The sequence below is a fragment of the Eptatretus burgeri genome, chromosome 6 (assembly GCF_056783735.1).
Source record: "Eptatretus burgeri isolate ZD-2024b chromosome 6, Ebu_testis_v1, whole genome shotgun sequence".
Lineage (NCBI taxonomy): Eukaryota > Metazoa > Chordata > Myxini > Myxiniformes > Myxinidae > Eptatretus > Eptatretus burgeri.
Genome location: NC_140966.1, coordinates 108168941 through 108195531, shown reverse-complemented (window position 1 = coordinate 108195531; position 26591 = coordinate 108168941). Strand labels below are relative to the sequence as shown.

Sequence of the window (26591 nt, the reverse complement as noted above, 5' to 3'; positions counted from 1 at the left end):
TTCTCCTCTCTCCTCTCTCCTCTCTCCTCCTGTCCCTTCTCCTTCCCCTCTCTCCTCTCTCCTCCTGCCCCTTCTCCTTCCCCTCTCTCCTGTCTCCTCCTGCCCCTTCTCCTTCCCCTCTCTCCTGTCTCCTCCTTCCCCTTCTCCTTCCCCTCTCTCCTGTCTCCTCCTGCCCCTTCTCCTTCCCCTCTCTCCTGTCTCCTCCTGCTCCTTCTCCTTCTCCTCCTGCCCCTTCTCTCCTCCTTCCCCTCTCTCCTCCTGCCCCTTCCCCTCTCTCCTCCTGCCCCTTCCCCTCTCTCCTCCTGCCCCTTCCCCTCTCTCCTCCTGCCCCTTCCCCTCTCTCCTCCTGCCCCTTCCCCTCTCTCCTCCTGCCCCTTCCCCTCTCTCCTCATCCCCCTTCCCCTCTCTCCTCTTGCCCCTCCCCCTTCTCCATCCCCTCTCTCCTCCTTCCCCTCCTTCCCCTTCCCTTTCCCATATAAAATAAATACTTAATGGGAGAAATGTGATCACAATTGCAATATTCATAGATGATCAAAATGAAAAGTCTTTATTCAGTTGCAGTTATGGATCAAACCTTCGGCACCAAGTATGGCACGAACGACTGTGCTTCGTAATCCACAAGATGGTAGTTCGCCGAACCAAGCGCCGAGAAGAGAAGCTTGAGATACTCGAGGGTGCGCATAAGTAGAGTCGTGTTGCTCTCGAAGAAACGCAGTGTCAACCACTTGAGCAACAGGTCAAGGCACGAGATCACCCCGTCTAGTTCACAATCGAGGTGCTGCGAAAATCACAAACAGTCACACAAACACCGTTGGAGGCACATGCCAGACAGACACTGAAAAGGCACGAGAGACCAAGCAATACCTCGATAAGAACACTTAAGGCCTTGATGCGGTGTTGGACGTCAACGTGGAAGAGCTCATCCTGCAACCACCGTGCCACACACGGCGCCATCTGCGAGTGTAGCTGCTCAGTGTACTCATCACGTGGGTTGGTGAAGTTCCAGCGGAGCACCTACACAGGATGACATCAATAACACACCGCACATTTGAGAGCAATCTTTCTTTCTTGTAGCATTGCCCGTTTCACAGCCACATGTGGTTGCGTCCACAAAAATTATAGAACCAGCGATTTTCAATTTCAGAAAAGTGACTTTGCAATTCCAAAAAAAAGAATAAAAAAACCTAAGTTCTGTTTCTTAAATTAAATTCTGCTTTGTTTTATCAATGGAAAAGCAGCATTTATTTGTATACTTGTATTGGTAAAAAATACTATTTTTTAAAATGTGTGCAGTTCTCCACAGATCTAATTACAAAAGAAAAGAGAAAAAAAAGATTTAATAAATTAATAAACAAATTAAAAGAAAATAAATTAAAATAAATAAATATATACACCGCAATTCGATGAACAAGAAATGCCGTCCACACACACAGACAGACAGACAGACAGAGACAGACAGACAGAGACAGACAGAGACAGACAGACAGAGAGAACACAGTCAATGCTCCGCTCACGTCAATTACAGCTGCTTCGGACGAGTGATGCTGTGAATTTCCATCGATTGCTGGCACTAAATACTGAATAAAATTCCATCGAACAAGATATGAAGATTAGAGAAAGTGAAATTTGATTTGAATGCTACCCCATGGTTGAAAATACTGCCTGAAAATACAATCGCTGGCAAAAGCAAAATGTTGGCCATCACGTGCAGATGAATACAACTTGGGAGAATCAGTCTTAAAATTTTACTTATTTATTTTTAATACATTTTGAAAAATCTTTGAAATGAAGATGAAATTGCCAAAATTATAAAATTAGAAGGGCATTCTTCAACGTCATGACGTCTCCAGATATGCCTCCAGCCACGTTATTACAATCATTATACATACTTGTACCAAGTTTTATTTAAATCCAGAACCCAGATTCAAAATATTAAATAATTCTGGCTGCCAAACCACATGTTCAATCAAGTTGAGGTTAAAATATATATATATATATATATATATATATATATATATATATATATATATATATATATATATATATATATATATATATATATATATATATATACACACCGTGATTACTACATCATAACGGTGAAGTTTCACGTCGCTCGATTAAGTGGTTTTTGAGTATTTTTATTTTTTTATCTTGCCAAAACGAAGTTTTTGCAAGATATGTTAGTCAGCTTGTATGTTTTTTTTTGTTTGTTTGTTTGTCTGTAATCACGTATAAAAAAATTCTGCAGAGCACAGTTATCATTGGAAATTTTTGTAACTTCGCATATCAGAGGCCTATAGAGGTCCCTATCAGTGCACAAAATTTTGAAGGTCAAGGTCAAAGGTCAAGGTCACTTTGTCACAAATCAGGGGAGTCGACGAAACCCTTATTTTTTGAGTACTTTTGATCGGATAGTTTTCAAACTTCATGGGAATATAGTTCATGGTCTGGCGCTCAGCCGATTAATTTTTGGTGGCGATTGGCCTTGACCTTCATGGTTAGCGCCTCAGGTCAAACATATTTGACCCCAAGGTCAAATTTTCAAGTTTTAGGAACCATATCGTGTAGTACCTCAAATTGAACACCTCGATGAGTGCTTTCTAGATATGTCAAGCTTGAGACATTATGACATCATTTGGTGACGTTATGAGGCAAAAGCATATTTTTCATGGTTACTCTGTAGAACGATTCTCATCGGAATCTCTCGTCGGCAGATATTCCTCAAGGAGTCGCTCCTGGTGGATAGCAGCTCTGTTCACCTCAGTGTGACCTTAAAGAAGTCACACGTGGTCATCTTTTGGCAAGATACGGGTCACCCTGCGGGTGACAGAGGTTTATTTTTTATTATCTTGCCAAAACGAAGTTTTTGCAAGATATGTTAGTCAGCTTGTATGTTTTTTTTTTTTTGTTTGTTTGTCTGTAATCACGTATAAAAAATTCTGCAGAGCACAGTTATCATCAGAAATTTTTGTAACTTCGCATATCAGAGGCCTATAGAGGTCCCTTTCAGTGCACAAAATTTTGAAGGTCAAGGTCAAAGGTCAAGGTCACTTTGGCGCAAATCAGGGGAGTTGACGAAACCCTTATTTTTGAGTAATTTTGATCGGATCGTCTTCAAACTTCATGGGAATATAGTTCATGGTCTGGCGCTCAGCTGATTAATTTTTGGTGGCGATTGGCCTTGACCTTCATGGTTAGTGCCCAAGGTCAAACATATCTGACCCCAAGGTCAAATTTTGACATCTAAGATACCATATCGAGTCATACCTCATATGAAAGCGCTTGATAAGTGCGTTCCAGATCTGTCAAAAGTTTGACGCTATGACGTCATGACGAAAAAACGAATTTTTCATGAAAATTTTATTTTTTTTGTTTGTCTGTAATCACGTATAAATCACTCTACAGAGCACAGTTATCATTGGAAATTTTTGTAACTTCGCATATCAGAGGCCTATAGAGGTCCCTTTCAGCACATAAAATTTTGAAGGTCAAGTTCAAAGGTCAAGGTCACTTTGTCGCAAATCAGGGGAGTCGACGAAACCCTTATTTTTTTGAGTAATTTTAATCGAATCGTCTCCAAACTTTATGGGAATGTAGTATATGGTCTGGCGCTCAGCTGATTAGTTTTGGTGGCGATTGGCCTTGACCTTCATGGTTAGCGCCTGAGGTCAAACGTATTTGACCCCAAGGTCAAATTTTCAAGTTTTAGGAACCATATCGTGTAGTACCTCAAATTGAACACCTCGATGAGTGCTTTCCAGATATGTCAAGCTTGAGACATTATGACGTCATTTGGTGACGTTATGAGGCAAAAGCATATTTTTCATGGTTACTCTGTAGAACGATTCTCATCGGAATCTCTCGTAGGCAGATATTCCTCAAGGAATCGCTCCTGGTGGATAGCAGCTCTGTTCACCTCAGTGTGACCTTAAAGAAGTCACACGTGGTCACCTTTTGGCAAGGTTTATTTTAAATTTTCGTTCAATCAAATATGGCTGCCAAACCATGTGACCTATTACATTAATTATTTGTGAACAGCCTGGAATCCCCAGTAGTGTAGTAGACAGTAGAAAAATCGTGCAAATTATGATACAAGCATCAAATTTGGCATTTCTGTTCAAATCTGCCCATTGGGCATTTGAAAAAAAAAAAATTGAAGTCACAGCTGGCTGAAATTCTTGAAGCACAAGTGAACATCCCAGACAGAGAACCAAGGGGAGATGCAGTCATCATTGATGTCTCAGCACTTATCAATGCCCTACCTCCACGTACTTCAAAGATATTTGATGACTATGCCAAAGAAGACATCATCCCAAAGGTGGATTCCTATGGTGCCAGGTACGAGAGTGTGGACGTAGTGGTTGATGTGTGCAAGAAGTCAAGTCTGAGAAAAGGTCGAAAAGGTCGAAAAGGGGGCAAGGAATCAGAAGAAGAGTGACAGGAACCAGTAAGACCCCCCCCCCCCCCTAAGTAACTGAAGAAGCTTTCTTCGAGATGACAGCAACAAGACTGAGCTGTTTCACTTCCTTGCGGAAAAGATGTGTGAAGCAAAGACGACAAGCACAGTCATTGTCACAAAAGGAGAAGATGCCATTAGCAACAAAAGGAAGTCACTGGTTGCTGTGTCTCCATGTTGTCATGAAGAAGCTGACACTCGAATATTTGTACACACCGGGGATGCAACGACGGATGGTAGCAAGTCCATTATCATTAAGGCTAATGACACGGACGTACTAGTAATAGCAATATCTGTACTGCCATCCTTACAGGAACTAAGTCTTCAGAACATGTGGATTGCCTTTGGCCAAGGAGCCAAGGCGCGATGGATTCCAGTCCATTCCGCGATGGATTCCAGTCCTTGGATTCCAGTCCAAGGAGCCAAGGCGCGATGGATTCCAGTCCATGAGGTAGTTTCTGCAATAGGGCCTGAGAAAGCTCGATGGATCAGATACTTCCATGCGTTCACTGGATGCGACGTTGTGTCTGCCTTCCGCGGTAAAGGGAAGAAAACTGCATGGCAGACTTGGAACGTCTTTGATGTTTCTGAAACATTCACCAATCTCAGCCAGCATCCAACGTTGATTCGTGATCTTGACTTTTTTGAAGTTTTTTTTTTCTTCAAATTCTTCAAAATTTGGATTTTCAAATGGCCAATCAGGCAGATTTGATTAGAAACCCCTGGAGAACAAATGTGCCAAATTTGATGCTTGTATCATTATTTGCACGATTCCTCTCAAAAATTGCTGTTATCTGCCCCACTACAAGGCTTGGGAAACATGTGGGTGAAGTTTCCTCTCGATCTGTGAAGCCAATCTGGAGAACAACATTTCAAAAGGTTTATTCTTCAAAAAAAAAAAAAAAACAAAGCTGCCAAACTATGTGAACAATGACGTCATAGGTGGAGAACGTTTTCTTCCTAATGGATAGGTAAAGTTGTCGTGTAAACCTGTAAAGTTCCTTCCTAAAACCTGTAAAGTTTTTCCTCGATCTGTTAAGCAGTTTCGAAAATTTTCGAAGTTTTTTTTTTTTGTATAAGTGTGAAAAAAAATGGCTGTCGAACCACGTGACCAATGGATTCTTAACTTTATCCACCCACCCCCCCATCCCCAATACAATTTAGCCCAATAAGACCCTCAACAATGTTCATATTGATCAGATAAAGAGTTCAATGCATGTAATGATGATGTCACAACAAAGTCACCCATATCATCATCAACCCCCCCCCAAAACAAACAAAAAAACCCACTTGTTTCCCATGGGGAGTACTTGACATGTGCCACGAAGTTTCAATATTTTTGATGTTGCGGTTTCAGAGATAGAGAGGTCCAATTTTTCCCCTTTTTCCAACATGGCTGCCACACGTGACCTATGACGTCATAATGATCTTTAAAAAATTCCACGGGACGTCTATTGACACCCCATGACTCCCCATCAATCCATGACGCTCCAGGCCCGACCCAGACGTCTGTTGACCTCTGACTCACAGCCCGCAGGGACATGAATATCACTGCCAAGGTAAGTGAATCTCTCCACGACCTCAACATCCTCACCACAAACAGGCACAGACAGGACAGCGGCATCCAGGATGTCATTGAAAGCCTGGATCTTAGTTTTAACCCAGGAAACCCGTAATCCCAGCAGCTCCGACGCCTCATTCAGCACCTCAAGGGCCACCAAAAGGATATCTAAAGTCTTCGCAAAGATGACTGGGAATGTCAAGATCTCTGACCTTGATTTCGCAGATGATGCATACGATGCACCGCAGCTTGATCTCTCTGACATCCTCCCCAGAATCCAGTCCATACAAGTGCTGAAAAGTGTGGGGGCCAGTACACACCCCTGACGAACTCCAGTAACAACTGGTACTACCACATCTCACAGCACTCTCAGTACCAGAGTCGAGTTCAGACATCAGACCGATCAGTTTTGGTGGTACCCCACGAAGACAAAATCCTCCAGAGGGCATCCCGATTCACTGAATCAAACGATTTACAGAGATCAACATAGGCTGCAAGAAGCCTCTGCCGAAACACTCGCCTGCGTTCGGTGAGGACCCGAAGAGCAAGGATACGGTCAATCGTTGACTTCTTTGGTGTAAAGCCTGACTGCTCTGGACGCTCGTGCTCAAGCAGATGGTGGCGAACCCTATCGAGAATTATCCGAGCAAAGACCTTGCCCGGCACTGAGAGCAGCATCACCCCTCGGTAGTTGTTGCAGTCTTGGCGATCACCCTTCCCTTTCCAGAGAGGAACAACAAGGCCCCTCCACCTGTCAGTTGGGATGATGCCTGTGTTCCAAGCAGAGCACAGAACTGCATGCAACGACACGAGTGCTGCATTTCCACCAGCCTTGAGAAGTTCAGCATGGATGCCACAGATACATGGAGCTTTACCCCATTTCAACCGGTTCACCGCAGCCTGCGTTTCCACAAGCGAAGGTGGACCACAGTTTATTGGAGGGTCAGCAACAGGGATTGTAAAAACTCCTGACATCCAACTCGACAGCTGGTGGATCAGCCTAGTACAACCGCTCAAAGTAACCGGCCCAGCGGGCCTTCACTTCAGACTCCTCTGTCAAGAGCCAACCACTCTCTGCTCTAACTGCAGTACACCGAGGGATGGGCTTGGATGAACGCAATGCACGAATTCCCCTGAAAGCAGGATGAGAATCCCTTGACCACAGGTGATGCTCTACCCCCTCACAGATTCCTCGCACATAGGCCTCCATGTCCCCCCTGAGCGCACATACAGTTTTACGCCTCAGCTCCCTGAACAGCTCAGCTCTGCCATTCAGCCTGGCCCTGCGACTCTGGTCAATGTGTCCCTTGAGACCAAATTCTTCTTTGCCCGATGGTGAGTTCCAAGACATCGACTGGCAACATCAAGGACGGTGGTCTTGAAGGCACTCCACAACTCTTCAGGACCTCCCAAAGCACCCAGACTCCTCAAAACCCCACTCTGCTTGTTCGCAAACTCCTCAGCTACCCTCTCATCCTTGAGCTTGCCAACATCCAGCCTCGGCTGGGATGGTACCATTCTCCTGGAGTTAAGGTGCAACTTCAGAGTTGCTACAAGCCGGTGGTCAGTATTGAGGAACTGAGCACTCCGGTAGACCCTGCAGTTCTAGATCATCCTCCAGCGACCATCAGAGGACATGGTCAATCTCCTTTGTTAGGATTGGAGATTAGACGGTTAGAACCGCCAGGATTGGAATCCCAAGTCCAGTGATGAGCTTGTGGGTGCTGAAACCATGAACCGGCCACCCGAAGTCCATGACTTCTTGCAAAGTTAAGGAACTTGGTGCTATTCTGGTTCATAGTTCCTGACCCATGGGGACCAACACGTCTCATAACCATCCCTATCAGTTCCAGTCGATGCATTGAAATCCCCAAAGACTAGAAGTGTATCTCGTCTGGGGCACTGATCAACCACAGACTCGAGCGTGGCGTAGAATGCATCCTTCACGGTGAGATCACTCGCTTCAGTCTGAGCATAAATAGAGACCAGGGAAACGACACCAAAGGAGTGACGAATCCTTCGTCGCATAATACGCTCATTGACCGGTGTTACCTCAATTATCATTGGAGTCAGCTTATTGGACACAGCTTCAGCAACTCCTTGGGAATGGTAACCATAAGAGCTACCAGACCAAAAGTAGGTGGAACCACCCACCATGATCTCGCCGCAATCCGGTCTCCGGACCTCAGAGAGTGCTGCAATACCGATGTTCAAACGCTTGAGCTCAGATGATAACAGAGACAGGTGGTCATCCTCTCTTAGGGATCGGACATTCCAGGCACCCACCCGAAGTGACCGCCTCAGGTTAACCCAAGGAGACTGCCGTCTGGTGGACGACACCTCAGCACCATTTTTTTTTTGGCCTGTTCAGCCTTGCCGTGATTCTTGCCCCGGCGCCCTGAGTGACTGGTTCGTGCCGCTCATCTGAAGCAGCTGCGGTTGACGTGAGTGGAGCATTTGCTGTGCTCTGGGGAGGGACGGCAGTTGAGGGTAGTCGAGGGTATGCAATATGCATCGAATTGCAGTACATTTTAACCGACAAATCACTCTTTCACTCCAATAGGACCACCTGGAAAACCCTCCCATGTACTTTCCAAACAATCCTCTTGAAGTTCCACCACTCACCGTTGTATAAAGTCCTTCCTTGGCACACCTGAATTCCTACCCACCAACATCACCTTCAACCACAGCTTTATGGAGTACTGCTCTCCCCACTGGGCTGGCTCCCCCACTCCCTCCCCTCAGGTCTCTGCAGGGCTCACACTCAACCCCCTTCTGGTGAAATGACCTAAATCTCAAATCACTGCTCACCTACACTCAACAGTTCCTCTTTTTAGATCCTCGTGGAGGATCTCCAAGTCTTACTCGCGTTGTTGTTCTTCATCTTGTTCTTGTGGAATTTTTTGTTTCACAGCCTACAGTTTTCATCAAAACTTCCTGAAACTTGGCATATATATGTAGAAATACCCTGCGCAGACAGTAACCATCTCCGATTTTGAAAATTCCTCCTGGAAAAAAAAAAGTTATGACGTCAAAATATCTCCGCAAATGGAAATCGCCTATACCATTATCTCCGAAACGAGGCAAGCTTTTTGAATTCTGTTTGCGGGAATCGAACAAGGCATTAGCAGAGATGAATTACCGCACATATGATGCATCACTATGGGAAATAGAGATACATCACTATGACGTCATATCAATTTTTATGACGCCATTCCTCTTTTTTGACATTTTTTGTTTCACAACCCAGAGTTTTCATCGGATCTTCATGAAACTTGCCATGTATATGCAGAAAGCCCACGCGCAGGCAGTAACCATCTCCGATTTTGGAAATTCTTCCTCGAGAAAAAGTTGATGTCATAATATCGCCGCTAATGGAAATCGCCTATACCATTATCTCCGAAACGAGGCAAGCTGTTTGAATTTTGTTTGCGGGAATCAAGCCGGGCATCAGCACAGATAATTTATCGCAAACCTGATACATCACAATGACGTCGTATTCGTTTTTATGACGTCATCATTGAGGACGAGGATCTTAGCTAATTTGAGAGTGGGTTTTTTTTTTTTCCTAACTGTGGATTAAACTTCCACATTCTCTTCAATCTCATTCTTCCCTCCAGGTCTCCAAGACAGATGTTCACCACAATCTCAGATCACCCCCAACAAAAACCAATATATTACTCCCATTAGCCCTCTCAAAGCACACCTCTGAGCAAAGTTCTATTTTTCATTACTAAGAGTTTGCGTCTGCGTCCATCTCGTCCTCCCCTCCAACACATTTGCCCGATCCCTCTATTTTGTCGCTCCACCCTGCTGTTGATGCATTTCTGCCGTCTCCTGTTCTTTTCATGTTACCTCTTAATCCATTCAATGTTAGAACTCCTCCACGAGCCTAGACGTTGTACAAGAAAAAAAAAAAAAAACAACCCACAAATGATCGTCTAAATTTTGTATTTTCACATAAAAAACAAAGTCTGCAAAGTGAGCCAACCCGATAAAATCGCACACCTTCAATGACTTCTCCTCCTTCATGCGCTGTTCTTTGCCCATGGGTACCACTGTGAAGATTTTCCCGCTTTGGTCTTCCTCATCCTTTGTGGCTTTTCCTGCAGGCTTCTTCACTGTCTGTCCGGGGGGGAGGGTAACAGGAGTTTCTTCAGTTAAGACTCCTGGTATTATCTCCCAATTACCACTCAGGAGGATGCGTTCCTGGGCAGTAATTTTCGGTCATCCTAAGCAAACACTAAAAAGGCATAGGAACTAAATTAATACAGAGCATAAATACATGTATGAATACATTAATATGAATGACAGTAACTAAATAAATAAATGGAGAACATAGAGAAATGTTTATCCTTACCTTCAAATTCATGGACCAGTGTTTGTTGCTCTACTCCTCCTACAGTTCTGGGCACATTACATCCACACTTGCTACAGATGATCAGCATGACCCAAATGAATGTATAGGGGTGTTTCCATCTTTACCGGTGCGCTTGGGAGGGGGGGAGTATTAAAAGTCTCCACCATTTACAGTGCAGCAATTCCTGTCCCCACATTTTCAGTGCAGTGAGGTGTTCTGAATTCAAAGCAGTACACATGTTTTTGCTTCATGCACGTAACCCAGGTGATTTTTTTTTTCCGATACAGAGCTGTCAATTGCCTCCACACTGCCCAAATAAAGGTATGTGTCAGAAGAACATGTCACATGCTTGGACCAAGATCGCCCAGAGGGTGGGTGCTCTGCTCGTTTTAATACTTTGAACCCTGAGCTCCTTGGACCTGCGGCTCGGCCGCTCGGCCGCAGGCTATATGTAGGTTTGAATAGTGGCTGGTAAGCTGGCCACTGGGGTTTGAAGGGTTAATAAAAACTCGTACACCCACCCTGTATGGGAGCGGCAGGAAGGGTCATGTTATTGTCCTCTCTGGGGTGTAGAGATTACAGTAGAGCTACCGGTAGGCTCAGGCCTCAAGAATGTCAGGGGTATGTTCAGTTAAGTTTCTTGCAGAGCGCTCACCAAGTGGCTTAAGCATTCAAGCAAGTACTCCATTGAAAACACTTTATAAGGAACGGCTGGCTTGCTGAGGTGTCGTCCACCAGACGGCGGTCTCCTTGTGTTAACCTGAGGCGGTCCCATTACTTCAGGTTGGTGCCTGGAATGTCCTATCCCCAAGAGAGGATGATCACCTGTCTCTGTTATCATCTGAGCTCAAGCGTTTGGACAAGACAATCATTAAGAAGTTTTAAGACCATCATTAAGAAGTGTGAGGCATAGGATACCACCAAGACCCAGCCGAGATCAGGCCGTCCCTCCAAACTGGATGACCAAGCAAGGAGGAGACGAATCAGAGAAGCCACCAAGAGGCGAATGGCAAAGACTGGTCACTGTGTGCATGTGACAACAATATCCCAAGCACTCCACAAGTCTGGCCTGTACAGTGGGGTGGCAAGAAAGAAGCCATGAATCAAAAATCCCACCTCGAGTCCCGTTTGAGGTATTTGACCAAACTTGAACAGTTTTGTACAGAAAAATGGGCAAATATTGTCCAATCAAGGTGTGCAAAGTTGGTGAAGACCTATCGCAACAGACTCACAGCTGTAATTGCGATCAACGGTGTTTCTCCACTAAGTATTAAACTCAGGGGGGGGTGGACACTTATCCAACCAAGATATTCTCGTTTTGTATTTTTAAAAATGAATTTTCTGGCATTTGTAGAATTTGTTTTTCGCTTGGAAGTTGTGGGTTACGATGTGTAAATAAAGGTGGGGGGGGGGGGGGAAAATCAGATTTAATGCAATTTAATTCCAGCAGATAGGGCAACAGGTGAAAAATTTGAAAGGGGGTGTACGCTTTCTTTACGCACTGTAAATGCATCCTGTACTCGGTACAAATAGCAGTGTGTCATGCAAGTCGATGCCTGCGAGGTTTGGTTGACGATTTGAGAGATTACTGAGACAGTGAGGCAGAGCTTTCTGCCTCTTCATCTGATATCTGTCAAGATTCCTTTTCTTGTTGAAGTTGTTGATGGGATTTCCAGCCGTTTGAATAAGGGAAGAAGAGTGGTCTCGACAGCGACCTTCTTGTTATTCTGGTGTACTGTAGCCCCTTGTAGCACTTGCACTCATGATGATGAAGGGGTTCAGTAAAGTTTGCCTGACTTTCATTGAGAATATACTTTGCCAATCACTCGATAACAGACCACGTGGGAGTGAAGCCGAACCCGAATGGAAGCCGGTCAATTTTTGAAGAACTGAACGCGCAACTGGGTACTGGATCCACCAAAAATGAATAAAGTAAACAAAATAAACATCGGCTCCAGTGAGACCAGGGGCAAGCACGCAAGAGAACAAAATCCTGGACTGGAGCATCGGGTTCTGGATGAGATCGTATCAGAAATGCCATTGCAAAACAAAATCAAGACAAGACATGACAACAAAGCCCACAAAGAACTCATTGTACCTTCATGCCCACAACAGCATGCGTCGATTCTGTTGGCTGGTCCTCGAGCCACAATTCTAAAAAAAAAAAAATTTCATCTCAGCGATCAGACCACCCCTCTTCTTGGCAACTACCTTCAACCTCATTGGTGCAGATGCAACGTCTTGCCTGTGAAACACCAATCCAAGTTTGTAATTCGGTCAGGGTTTGAACCAACGAGGTAGCTAAAAGTCAAGTGTGCTGGCTCTAACATCTCGTTGGACCTCGAGGTTGTGTTCCGTTCGCAGGCTAACAGTTTAGAAAGTGGAGGAAGCAATCAAGGGAGGTGCTTGGCAAGTGGTAAGCAAGCTGCTTGCTCATGGAATGGCCCCTTTAAGTTAGCAAAATGGCCACCATAGTCGGATTCAAAACGATTGGTGGCCATTTCTTTGATTCTGCCGTCACGGAAGACAATATTGAAATGTGCAGTCCATACTTTTGCACAGCGGAAGGTCAGTAGATAAGCTTGGTTGGGGGGGGGGGAGGGGGCTCTCCCTTCTGACTATCCATTTATTCTTCCTAGTGCTCTCTGTAGTTGCTGCGAACACAATAAATTGGTTTGGGGAAGTTGTCACAAGGTGATCGAGCAAGACTGAAGACGACAGTACAGACAACATTTGATCGAATACCACGAGAGCATAGTTTACATGGAGACCGCAATGTTGTTAAGCGGTGCCGAGCACTACGTTCCGTTGGAGTGTTCGCTTGAGATTTTCTTTCAATCAAACATGGCTGCCAGACCATGTGATGTATTAATTGTTCGTAAACACTCTGGTATCTGCAAGGCTTGGGGAACATGTGGGTGAAGTTTCCCCTCGATCTGTCAAGCTGTTCTGGATGAGAAGGTTTTTAAAGGTTTGATGGCAAATCCAATGTGGCTGCTAAACCATGTAACCAATGACGTCAGAGTTTAAGAACTTTTTGTTCCTCATGAATCGGCGATCATACCTGTAAAGTATTGCCTCGATGAACCACACGACCATTGAAGTCATCACTTTTTCGCTCCATACAATTTAGCCCGAGATGACCCTCAAAACTTTTCATACCGATCGAATAAAGCGTTCGACGTATGCAATTATGACATCATTACTAAGCCACCTATGACATCAAAAAAAATGATTATCACTCATTTCCCATGGGGAGTTCTTCACATGTGCCAAGTTACAATATTTCCACGTCGCAGTTTCGGAGACAGAGGTCCAAATTTTTTCCTTTTTTCGAGCATGGCTGCCACATCACATGACATCATAATAGTCATTAAAACATGATAGAGTCGTCATACGTGTGGTGTAAATTATGTCAATCGGATAAGCGGTTGCAGAGAAAAACAGACAATTGGAATGGACTGACGTACGTACAACCTGAAAACAATGCCACCGACGACTTCGTCAGCGGAGGAATAAAAATAAAATACACCCGTGCGGGAGTGACGGTCATTTCTACGAGAAAATATATAGCCTCCCGAAGGTAGGGCAGTTTTTGCAAACTTTGAAGTCACGTGACGCGAAAACGAAAGCGAAATTCGAAAATCCGCCCTGACCAAATTTAGATATTGTCCCATAGATTCATTTGCTGCAATCAAATTCAAGATCGCTTGAGAAATGTAGGAGGAGATAGATTTTGAAAATAGTCATTTTCGCATTTTTTGCCAACTTTGAAGTCACGTGACACGAAAACGAAAGCGAACATAGAAAATCCGGCCCGACAAAATTTAGATATTGTCCCATAGATTCATATGCCACAATCAAATTGAAGATCGCTTGAGAAATGTAGGAGATAGATTTTGAAAATCGTCATTTTCGCATTTTTTGCCAACTTTAAACGATATCGGTTCGAGCCCAATCACTAAATGGTGAAGAATCACTTGAAAAATTATCTGATCTTCACCAAAATTGAATCGATTCTTCCGAGTCACACACCAAACGTGGCCACCAAGTTTTGTACGAATTTGTCCTATGTTGACCTTTTGCTCGATGTTGACCTCAAAAATAATTGGTTAGTTGAATTCAGGGACCTGAAATTTAAATCCTCTTCAAATTTCAAGTCAATCGGATGAAAAGTGAAGATTTTAGAAAGACCACTATAGTTATTGACCTTGGGCCTATGTTGACCTTTTAACCTCAAAAACAATAGGCTTCTTCCTTATGACAAACTCTACCAGGTGGTGAAGTTTCGTGAAGATCGTTTTGAAATTATGACCTGTAGGCGATCGACGTACAAACAAACAGAAAGACAAGCAACGACAGAATCATACAAAAGACCAACAAATGTACTCGAAATATCTTCAATTTTCGCAAGTAAGACAGACAGACAGTCAGGGGGTGAAAACAACCTCCTTCCACCTTCGGTGGCGGAGGTAATAATTTAAACTGGAGCGAAGTCATTGGCATGCCATTGCAAATGCCCACTCTTCCCAACTCAAGCAAAGTTGAAAGATGGGGAAAAAAACTCCACCAGGAATGACCCAAAATCAAACTTTGAGTTAACAAAAATAAATAAATAAATAAATAAATAAATAATTTAAACATCTTCGGTTTTGACCCTTCACTCTTAAATCACCACTCCTTGGTCATGAAACGAGGGTCAAATCCAAAAACTCGTTACGTATTTCATGTGTCCCCCCCCTCCCCCCAAGTCGATTGCATATCCAAAGTTTCATTGAAAGCTATGTCGGTTTAATAATGTGCCCCAAATATCATTTGACCTTTTGACCCTGTCCCAGGGGGCGGGGCCAAAAATGCATACTGCTCTTGCACCTCATTGTCAAGTGGTGATCATAACCACCAAGTTTGGTGAATTCCTGCACAATCAGGACAGGACAGACATACGACAATATCCCTGCTTTTTTTTTCAAAAAGTGTGGGGATAAGCAATTATTACCTTGCTCTTGACACCTGCACCTTTAGCTTTCTTGGTGTCAACGGGTGGACCTTCCTCGGGTGGATGGGAACTTGCTACATGGAAATAGAAAAAGAATAACATAACTAAAACTTGTTTAACCATGATTAAGGATAAACTGAATTGCAGAACGTTCTAAAAGGACAGTTAAACAGAAGAAAACAAAAAACAAAAAGAGTTGACTCACTCGATACCGAGTTTCCTTTGGTGGTGGCAGTCTTGCATGGTTTGGCAGGAATCGTGGCACGAACCTTGTCCAGAACAGACAAGACCGAGTCCTTCGAGGAAGGCTGTAATGAAAAGGAACAAGAGTTCGACAAAATTAATGTGTCACAAATGAGAAGCGACTTGGCCAACATTCGGTGACGGGGGAAGTCCACAACGACAGGAAGGATGACTCCCTTATCACTCACCTTGAGGTTTGCTGCTACCTTGACCATGCGCTCATATCCCAGATGCATCATGAAGGCTGGGAGAGAACTCTGTGCTTTACAACGCACCTCGCCATTGCGGTCCTCAAGGCAGGTGTAAAGGTACGGCAAACAAAGTGCAAGATCGCTGGGTACAGTACGCAGGCTGGGAAGCTTCTCAGTCAGCCAGCCCAGCAGCTGTGCATGGTACAGGACAATTCCACCCAGACGGGTTCGATACTACACCACTTAATTATAAATCCGTTAATTGGTTTTATACTCATTGCAGAACATGAGCAAGTGTGAGGCACGTCCGGTGCAGACCTCTTGTCGGAGGAAAGGGTTCTCCTTCTTCAGCTCCTCTGATAAATCTTCTCCTTCCAGCCAGTATTTCAGTCCAGTTTGATCCACCCAAGCATTGAGAGCCGACAGTGCAGCTGCACGGACTGTATTCTGCAAAAGAGTACAGCAATTTGGAGGGAGTCAGGAGCTCTGCTCAAGAAATTTTTTCCTGGATTGACCATTTCAAAGAACTAGAAGAACAATCAGAGACCCTATCATCCATCCTCCACTTGCTCCTTCGATAAACATACATTCTGTACAAACCTTAGAATCGCCAAGCGAGCTGATCGTCCCAAAACCCAGAGCCTTGATGTGCTGCCTGATACCTGGGCCCATTGCTGTGGCCAACTGCTGTAAAATACACAGCGCCTGTTGAACCTACAGCAGTGGAAAAGACCAGTGATAGGGTATTAGGATATCAAAATGGTTTCGTTATACTCCTTCAACTCAGACCTCAGAGTTCAAGATAGAGACTTGCCCTTAAAAAAAAAAAGAAAAAAAAAGAAAAACGAAACAAGAAAAACAGTAATCAGAGTTTGCAGACCCTCACCAGGACTTGTTTTGGGTGGTGTTTGTGTAGTATTTGCGTATTGGTGCGTTACGTAATTAATAATGGACACAACTGGAACTGCCACTATAAAACTGCTGGCAGTAATGACCGTGTACCAAGACGTCGCATTTTGATTGAACACTTCACCCTGGCCCATGACAAATATTATTATTCAATTGAATTCAGAATGGGAGGACCAAACACTCGAGGAAAATTACTGCATCGGAGCCATCAGAAGGAAACGGAACAAGCAAAGAACAATGATGAAGTCATCAGGAGGAACCTGGATAGGACTCGGGTTTCAGCTGCTACTCCTGCACCCACAAAAGGTACAGCCAAGTGAGCATTATTCAAAAAAAAAGTTATCAAACCAAAAAAAAAAAAAAAAAGTCAACAAACCACCAAGATTGTTGTAGAGCAAAACCGTACTCACGTTCTGTGCGGATAAACAACCAAACAGATGGACAGACACAGATAGACGAACCCCTCTGGTGAGGGTAAAAACAAACAGAAAATTATTTTCCCCACAGGCAGAATGTTATTAATTGAATGTTATTTATTTCTGATTTCTGATCCTAACCCAATTCGAACGCAAGTAAAGACAGTAGATGTGTAAATACACAGTTACTGCAAAGGAATACCAGAGAAAACTAATTAAATCAATAAAGAATGTAAATACATGTTTGAAAGGACAAATTATCGACTTAAATACTGTCAGATCTTGCTATTTCTCCCTTCTGGGTACTGCTCTCCCCTCTGGGGTGGTGCTCATGCCTTACGCCAAGCTCGACTCGGCACTGTGGAAACCAAGTCTTTTAGGATCAATGACATCTCCCACGACGAAGTAGAGTGTTTGGGTCTCTCAATCTCTAACCAAAAGCAGGTCTGTGGTCTGTCGTCCACAGATTCCTCTTCGGCCTTACCACCACCCCCCGTCCGCCCCCTCGACTTTGTCCCCCCAAAAAATTTCTGCAGGGTGTTCACGATCTGCCAACCCCCTTTTGATAAAGTGACCAAAACGAAGAATTACTGCTCAACTTCATTTCATTACAATTCCCTGCCCCCCCCCTCACACCTATGAAACAAACTCCCACACTCTTCAATCCCACTCCTCCCTCCATCCATTGGGATCATACTCTGTGCAGAGCGTTGGTGCTGCCCAAGCAGTCTCCGAGGCTATTGGTCACAATCTTGGATGGGTCGCCACTGTGATGCAGGATACTCGAATGGCTCAATCATCCCAGCAAGCCGACCTCGGAAGGATGAAAGGCCGAGTCAACCCCACGTGGCATAAATTCCCCAGCCAAGCTGGATTTGAACTCAAGATCATAGGATCCCAAGCCTGCCACCCTCACCATTAAGCCAACACCAGGCTTACTCCTCCCTCCAGGTCTTCAAAACAGCTGTTCACCACTATTGCATATCTTCCCCCATCCAAAACCATGATCTTTTAAACCACCTTCTTCAAATTCCCTGCTTTCCTTGCTGAAAGTCCCTGTCGTACCATCTTGTTTACCCCGTCTCATCCATCTCATTTCCACAGGTCTCCTAATGTCTGTTCCCTTCTGCTGTGCTTTCTTCTCTCATCCATCTCCTCCTTTTGCTTTGTGTTCTGCATGTTATCTTGTATGAGCCTTCACAAAGTACACAAAAAAAAGCCAGGACTGACTGGGCCACTCAAGGACATTTATTTTCTTCTTCAGCCACCCGTGTGGCTTTAATAGCTTTGTGCTTCGGATCATTGTCCTGCTGAAATGTGAATCTCCTACCCAGTTTCAGATTCATGGCTGACTTGAGCATGTTTTCATCAAGGAGTCTCCCGTACTTTGCACCGTCCATTGTCCCTTCTATCCTGACAAGCTTGCCAGTCCCTGCTGATGAAAAGCAGCTCCATAACATGATGCTGCCACCAGCATGCTTGACAGTCAGGATAGTGTTGACTGGGTGATGTGCATTGTTACACTTGCTCCAGATGTAATGCTTTGAATTTAGACAAAAAAAAAAAAGGTTAAACTATTGTCTCGTATGACCACAAAACATTTCTCCACATGCCTGCAGCAACATTAAGATGCTTTTTCATAAACGCCATTCAATCTTTTAGTTGTGTCTTTTTCAGCAATGGATTCTTTCTTACCATCTGTCCAGAGGGCAGCTTTGTGAAGGAAACGGGATATTGTTGATTGGTGAACACTGTCACCCATCTCAGAGAGAGAGCCTTGCAGATCTTTCAAAGTCGTTGATGGGTTTACAGTGACATCGCGAACCAGTTTTCTGCTTGCCCGGCTGCTGAGTTTGGATGGGTGACATGATCTGGGTGGTATGACGTCTTCCTCTTCTTAATGATGGATTACTCGGTACTCAAAGGGATAATGAGTGACTTTGAAATCTTCTTGTAACCCTCTCCTGAACGGTGCTTCTCCGCCACTTTATGTCTGACTTCTTTGGAAAGCTCCTTGGTCTTCACGTTTGCCTTGTTGGTTGACCAAGTGAGTTGCACCTTAAAACTCCTTGGAAAAGTGGGGAGAGATTAATTCTCAAGTTAAAGCACTGATTACCTTCAGATGAAACCTATTACACTTATCTTGTAACCTTTCAAACAAATAATTTGCTCCTGAACGGATTTAGAGTTAATTCGGGAAAGGGTTTGAATAATTATGTAACTGAGAATCATCTGATTTTCGCCATCTCGCTTATTCACATTTTATCTGCATTTTTTTTATAGCTGTCACTTTGTCGTAGTTTGTGAAGATGATGCGGTGCTTTCAGAAAGTATTCACACCCCTCGACTTTTTACATTTTGTTGTGTTACAGCCCGAATTAAAAAATAAATAAATAAATAAATAAATAAATCACAGATTGACACAAAATAGCCCACCAATGTCAAAGTGGTGTTTTTTTTTTTAAAACAGATAAATTAAAAACGAAAATCTGAATCGTCTTGCGTCAATAAGGATTCAACCCCTTTGCTATGACACTCCAAATTGAGCTCAGGTGCATCCGATTTACTTCGATCATCCTCTAGATGTCTCCACCACTTGATTGGTGTCCACCTGTGGTCAATTCAATTGATTGTACATGATTTAGATTTTAGAAAGAAAGACACCTTTCCAGGTTTACAGTGCATGTCAGAGCAGAAACTCTACGATGAAGTCCAATAAACTGTCCATAGAACTCCGAGGAGGCATAGATCTGGGCAAGGGTGTAAAATAATTTCGAGAGTGTTGAAAGTTCCCAAGAGCACAGTGATCTCCATCATTCGGAAATGGAAAGAATATGGAACTACCCAGACTCTTCCTCGAGCTGGCTGTCCGACTAAACTGAGCAACCAGGCAAGAAGGACCTTGGTCATTGAGGAGACCAAGAACCCAATGACCACTCTGGCAGAACTACAGAGTTCCTTGGTTGAGATGGGAAAACCTGCCGAAAGGACAACAATCTCTGCAGAACTTCACAAATCTAGGCTTTATGGGAGAAAGGCCAAACGGAAGCGACTCCTTCGGAAAAGGCACAAGACAGCACACCTGGAGTTTGCAAAAACAAAAACGGCAAGGATTCTGAGAGCATGAGGGAAAAGATTATGTGACCTTACGAGATGAAAATTGAACTCTTTCACCTGAATGCAAAGCGTTATGTCTGGCGGAAACCGATCACAGCTCATCACCCATCTAACACCATCCCTACTGTGAAGCATGGTGGTGGCAACATCATGCTTTGGGGATGCTTTTCAGTGGCAGGGACAGAGGGAACAACGAATGGAGCCAAATGCAAGCAAATCCTTGAGAACCTGCATCAGAGTGCAAAATAACTTCGACTGTGGCGAAGATTTACACTCCAACAGGACAATGACCCCAAGCATGCAGCCAAAGCAACAATGGAATGGATTCAGAATAGGAATGTGAAAGTCCTTGAGTGGGACAGCCAAAGCCCAGATTTGAACCCCATTGAGAAGCCCAAACGGAGAATCCTAACCACTTTAACCTCATGCTAAAACGAGAACGCCGAGTCTCACCAGGATTTTATTGGAATCGGAGAGGCGCGATCGCAGTGCAAGTTGCAGCTCGCCGATCGCTGGAGTGATGAACTTTGCCTCATTCAAAATCCCCACCACCTCGTCCAAACCCTCCTTACGGATCTTCCAGTTTTTGTCTGACAGCTTGGTCACCAGTTCATTTGTTATCTTTGAGCTGTTGTGGATGGGGTCGGGAGGGCAGGGAGTGTGAAATGTTAAACGAGAACGGCACGATTCCACGTTGACAGAGGGCACTATACCTCTGCCCACATTATAATACTTCACAAAGTCTGATTTAAAATCCCTTCGACTGTTTGCGAGAATCACATTTCTTACCTGACATGACCTTTTGATGCCGAAATCTAATCAGTTCATTTTTACATCATTATACATACTTTTATTAAGTTTGGTCAAAATCCAATCACTCATTCACCAAGTTAGCGCGGCAACAGAATTTTTTTTTACCAAACATGATCTCTGACCGCTTTACCCCGTAATCAAATCAATTAAATTTTGCAGCATTACACATACTTGTACCAAGTATGATTTGGATCACTTCAGCAGTTCTCAAGTTATCGCGGTGACAAAAACCAATCACGAACGGACGGAGAGAGAGACGGACAACCCGAGAACATGGCTCCATGGCGACTTCGTCAGCAGAGGCATAAAAACAAATTCTTCCAGGCATTTTGCATTAGAGAGAGAGGAGAGAATAAGTGGGGATGCAAGAGGGATTGTAAATACAATAGTTTTTGAAAATGACAGCATATACTCAGATTTTTGTTTTCAATTTCATTTTTCAACTTGGGTTGTGCACGAGATGGTTTAAAAAAAATAAATAAAATGTCATCCCGGTTTCACCACTAGTATGGTAAGTCATACTAAAATATACCAGAGACATCATAAAAGTGGGAGAATTGCCTTGTCCATAAGGATGAAATCTTTGCCAGTTTTTAGAACACTCTTCTACCCCCATCAATAATATTGTTGTGGATTCTCACCCACCCGGCATGCGGGCAACCGCCTTTAGCTCAATTGCGGCCACGCGTGCCCACCGAACGAGCAATCCAGTCGCAGCTTTCCGATCAAAGCCGAAACCCAGCTACGGGTGTTTTTAACCACACCATAAACCAGCCAACTCTTCTGTCCACGCGCTACAGGGTCGATCGCCGAATTGTCGATGTACCTAATTATTCGCGCAGACAGAAGTGCCGGGGATTTATACCTCAACGGAGCCTGCACGAAAACGAGCCGCTTTAAGCAGATCGTTCCGTTTGCGATTGCCGAGCGGTTTTATATCGCCAAGCCCCGTCGGACCAGATGTACGTTTTATCGGCTTATAATCCGCCAGCTAATTATTCCGAACGTAATTATGGCAGTCAATGGAGAAAGGGACGCAACGAGCAGGTGACATTCAAAAATGGGGAACATTTATTTGCACACTTAAGCAATGCAATGAATGGGGGTAGGGGACAAGACACGAGTAAAAACCTACAGCCGATATCTATTTATTACGTACATGCACTTAATCAGTTCTACTTGGTAGACAAGACGCCACAGACTTTCATGCAAAACCCAAGAAAGGAAAGAACAGGCTCGTAAGCCTTTTATTTTATCAGAGCCGGGATGACCGAAGGGGCTCTGAGAGACCGGGCTGGCTACCTGGCCACCTTCGTGGTGACTCGATTGGTCCTTTGGTCAGCGACCCTCCGTATCTGTCTCGTCAACGCGGTAGCTGTTGTAACGGCGGCTTGGTTGGACCAGGGCCTAGCAGCGCGCCCGACTTTCCACGGCCGTCTCCCGACTCTGACGAGCTGCCCTCCAACCGCCAACCGACTCTCCGATGCGCCTTCCTCTCTCGTCTCCAGACACTCTCCAACGGCCCAGCCCAACTCAACTGACTCACCCAACTCTCCACTCGACTGGACTCACCAACTCGACTGACTTCGACCAGCGAACGCGGCTTTTTATCGCCCCGGGGCATTCGCCTCTCCCTTCTCGGCACGCGGGGGAAAATCCTAGGAGTGATCGGGTTGTTTTTCTTCGGATCATACTTTTTGTAACCGTCACTTTTGTTTACTCGTTCCGAGGGACCCGCCCCAACTGTCACTTTTGTTTACCCGTTCCAGAATATCAGGGCAGGAGTTGAGTTGTTCTTTTTGTTTGTAGAGATGCCGTGGTTGTAAACTTTGTGGCGTTGTGGTGGAGGCGGCGTGGTTGTAGAGATGTGGTGGAGGTGGCGTGGTTGTGGAGTTTGACGTTTTGGTGGAGGTGGCGTGGTTGTTGAGGAGTGGTATGTTTGTTTAAAATAAAAGATAGAGAAAGAATAACGGCCAACTCAAAGATTCACAGCCCGGCACACGAATAATTTCCATTATACATCGGTGGGGAAATCTAACGTGGAACACACACTTATCGACATAACTGATCTTCGGGGAACCTGAATGGTAATCTGTGAATTTCCACAACCGTAATAATATATAAAACTCCAAAATGCAAATCGTTCTCACATCTGCGAAGCAAGTGAAAGAATAAAAGACATATTTGCCTAATGTCTGTCCTGGGCAAGAGATCCTCAACGATATCGCCATCCTCTTCAACATCCTCATCCGCTTTCTCCCGACCACCAGCGCCACCTCCTCCACCTCCACCACCTCCGTCATCCACATCGCACACGTTTTCATACGAGCGCCGGAAAGCCACACCACGGGTTGGAGCAGGGGGTGCCTGCCCCTTCACCTGAATGGGAAGCTTCATCAGACTTGGACCAAACGAGAGGGTAAAGTGGAGCAAGTCGGTTCAACTTGAAAACCAAGGGCCTTGGTGGTTGTTTTAATAGTGTCCGTGGTCTTGGCGGCTAGCTGTGCCAAGAAATTACCTTCTCAAACTCGGCATCGATCTGGGTCAGCAGGGCTTGCTTCTCATCCTCAAAGAAGGTGCGGAAACGAGGTCCCATGTACATGTAAATGACTCCAACCAGGGACACTGCAGCCGTCCGTACAGCCTGGAATAGAGGGGAGGGGGAGGGTGGATAAAAAGATTAAACACACAACCTGTTCAATCTGCACTTTAAAAAAATATTTTTTTGGCTTTTAATACAGGTAAAGGTTCAGCAGCAGAATGACAGGGGACAAAAGGTCAACAAACACTAAATGGAGCGAAACATGAATAAATACAGGATAGAGGACAGAACTTTTACTTTTTTGGATACATAGTTGAGGCTCGTGGAAGAATGAGTACAATGAACAGATTAGGATGTAACAGGACCAAAGGAACAGAAGGGGGAGGGGGAAACAACAAAGTTGAAGGCTAAGAAAGAGGGAGACTCGGACAAACAATGGGTGTGGGGAGGAATGAGGGGCAGGAAAGGGCAAGATGGATGAAAGACGCTCACAGGAGGGGGGGAGTTTCACAGGAGAAGGGTATACAGGAGAAGGGTATACAGGAGAAGGGTTAGCAAGGGTAGACAAGGTGTTCCACAGGCGGGGGGGGGGGGGGGGGGGAAAAAAAAAAAAAATAAATAAAGCAACAAATGAGTGGAAGTGAGCTGTGATCGTAGATTTAGGCAATGTCACCAGAAGGATGTTGATGGTGGACCGACCGTGTGTGCTGTGCAGCAATCTGGAAAGGGGGCGGAATCAGAAGGTGCAAGACCAGAGAGGAAGCGATAGAAGACAGACCACCAATGTGTCTGCGAGGGGAAAAAAAAAAAAAAAAAAAATCAGCCTCAGCTCAGGAGATTCCAATGATCATGAAAGCCTTGGTTTCTCCGGCATCAATCTGAGCAAGGTGTGAGGCAAGGGAGCAGCCCAGAGAGGAGGGCATTGCTCCATCAAGCAGTAGATGAAGGACTTGTATGTGGATTGGAGTTCAGGTGTGTCAAGGAAGGACTTTGAACAACAGAGGATGACAAGACTGTGATTGGCTTTGGAAGCCAACTTTGAAATGTGGTTTGCCCAAGACAGATCACGGCTGATGGTGAGACCCAAGAGTTTGAGCGACTGAATGTCCTCAAGAGGACTGTTTTAAAAATAATTGTGAGGGTTTGTCAGAATTGAGACACATATACCAAGAGGAGTTTGACAAGCTTGTGATTTTGTCAATATCTGAAGAGGGAAGAAGCTGATGTCATGGCAGAGGGTAGAGTCATGAGCAAATAGACAAAGGGTGTTTTACAGAGAGAACATTTAGGAAGATTAGGAATCGGACTGGGTCCAGAGCACTGCCTTGGGGAATGCTGGCCTGGATAGGGAGAGGAGATGAAATGATTCCGTCAAGAGCCATATGTTGGCTATGAGAGAAGAGAAAGTCGGTGAGCTATATGTGCAGTTGGCCTTAGATGCCAAACGCAGAGAGTTTGGAGAGCAAGGCCAGATGTGAGACGATATCAAATGCATAAGAAATGTCCAGAGACGTCCCTGATCTCATATCTGACATTAAGGGCCTCCATCCATTGTTGGGTATGTCATAAGCAGTATGTCCAAGGTTGAGTGACCTGGTCCGAATTCAAATTGATCTGAGATGAGGTTGTTGGGGGAAAAGGAAGGATTTCACATCAACTGCAATGGATTGATTCCAGGACCGCGCTGATGATTAGAAATTAGCTGATAGGTCTGTCGTGAGGGGGATCCATTTTATTTTATTTTTTCCACTTTTTATATAATGCAGTGATGTTGGCAGCTTTCCAAGCAGGTGGACGATTACCTACACCAAATGATGGGATGAAAAGGACAGAGGATGTGCAAGAGTAGCAGAGCAGGTTTTTCGGGAAAGTGAGCTGATGTCGTCCGGTCCAGTAGCAGAGTCAGAGTCGAGGGTATACTCGATAGACCAGATTGAAATGGTATTTATAAACAGCTGGCAATTGTTGTGCGACAGGTGGAAAAACAATTTGGCTCGAGAATTTAGAAAAAAAAAAACAAATAAAAAAAAAAACATTAATATGGCAAATGGCTTGGAAATTGGTTATCAAATGTATTTTACTTTGAAACTCACAAAGAGAAACTATATAAACCATTCGAAAGCACATCTGAGTCATAAAATAACCAATTGCTTTCAAAACCGTCATGAGGACAAAGGGAAACGTGATCGCTTGTACGCTGCCAAGGTTAAAAGTTAAAACCTCCACCACCCATAATAATCATCATCATAAGATACGCGATAAAACATTGCCACCACAGCACCCGTAACCAAGCATGCACACACACACCCGCGAAGAGTCCCTTTACAGATCCAAACCAACCCAAATGTACCTCGACCGTGTTGCAACTGCCGACTGCATATCCCGATTGGAACACGAACTGTGCTGCTATCAACTGCAGGACACTTTGCAAGTGGCTTAACCCCTAGAGTAAAATGGTTGAAAAGGAATGGCTGCTTTGGCAAGCAATAGCAAGCTGATTGGTAATGGCACATACCCGCAAAACAAACATTACCGATTTCTTAACATTTCCAGATTTCGAGTTATTTGGACCATGTGTATTGTTGGGCCAAAAAAAAAAAAACCGCATCATATAATGCATGGAATCGCTCCAAGTTCATAATTTGAAAACTATAGCACTTACAAAAGCTACGTATACAGCAAATCATAGGTATGATCCGATAATATATCAGTGGGGGAATATACATTTTGAGCGCTTTGTGAATAAAACCATTGCGGCCTGTTCCAACTCACAGCATTGTCGAGCAAGCCAAAACAAAATGGCGAATTAAGACCGAGGTAACCGAGGATGCGACGACAAAGGATGTAATTAAATAAGGCCATTGATTATGTTCAAAAGGGGTGTTTGAATGAACCCAAAAACACAGTTTTCACTCATGCACTCCCTTAGAGTTCCCTTCGTATGCATGCAAAGTTCCAGGCTGCTCTGTTTCATGGTTTTGGAG

At 44.4% G+C, this 26591-nt stretch overlaps 2 protein-coding genes across 11 annotated transcripts in view; one reads left to right on the top strand and one right to left on the bottom strand.

Annotated features, from left to right (window-relative positions):
* Positions 1-26591, top strand: part of APAF1 (apoptotic peptidase activating factor 1) — a 515858-nt gene that overhangs the window by 287761 nt on the left and 201506 nt on the right. The gene's annotated exons all lie outside the window — the stretch shown is intronic.
* The window catches only part of CKAP5 (cytoskeleton associated protein 5), a 72602-nt gene that overhangs the window by 16584 nt on the left and 29427 nt on the right, over positions 1-26591 (bottom strand). For all 7 annotated transcript variants that reach the window (XM_085886631.1, XM_085886634.1, XM_085886637.1 and 4 more), the window contains exons 20-30: positions 23584-23709; positions 23254-23444; positions 20706-20880; positions 16411-16524; positions 16129-16257; positions 15808-16002; positions 15582-15684; positions 15377-15450; positions 10029-10145; positions 865-1014; positions 575-778 (exon numbers count right to left, since the gene is read on the bottom strand). In XM_085886631.1, the coding sequence (XP_085742757.1) occupies positions 575-778; positions 865-1014; positions 10029-10145; positions 15377-15450; positions 15582-15684; positions 15808-16002; positions 16129-16257; positions 16411-16524; positions 20706-20880; positions 23254-23444; positions 23584-23709 (1578 nt within the window). The remainder of the gene's footprint in view (positions 1-574; positions 779-864; positions 1015-10028; positions 10146-15376; positions 15451-15581; positions 15685-15807; positions 16003-16128; positions 16258-16410; positions 16525-20705; positions 20881-23253; positions 23445-23583; positions 23710-26591) is intronic.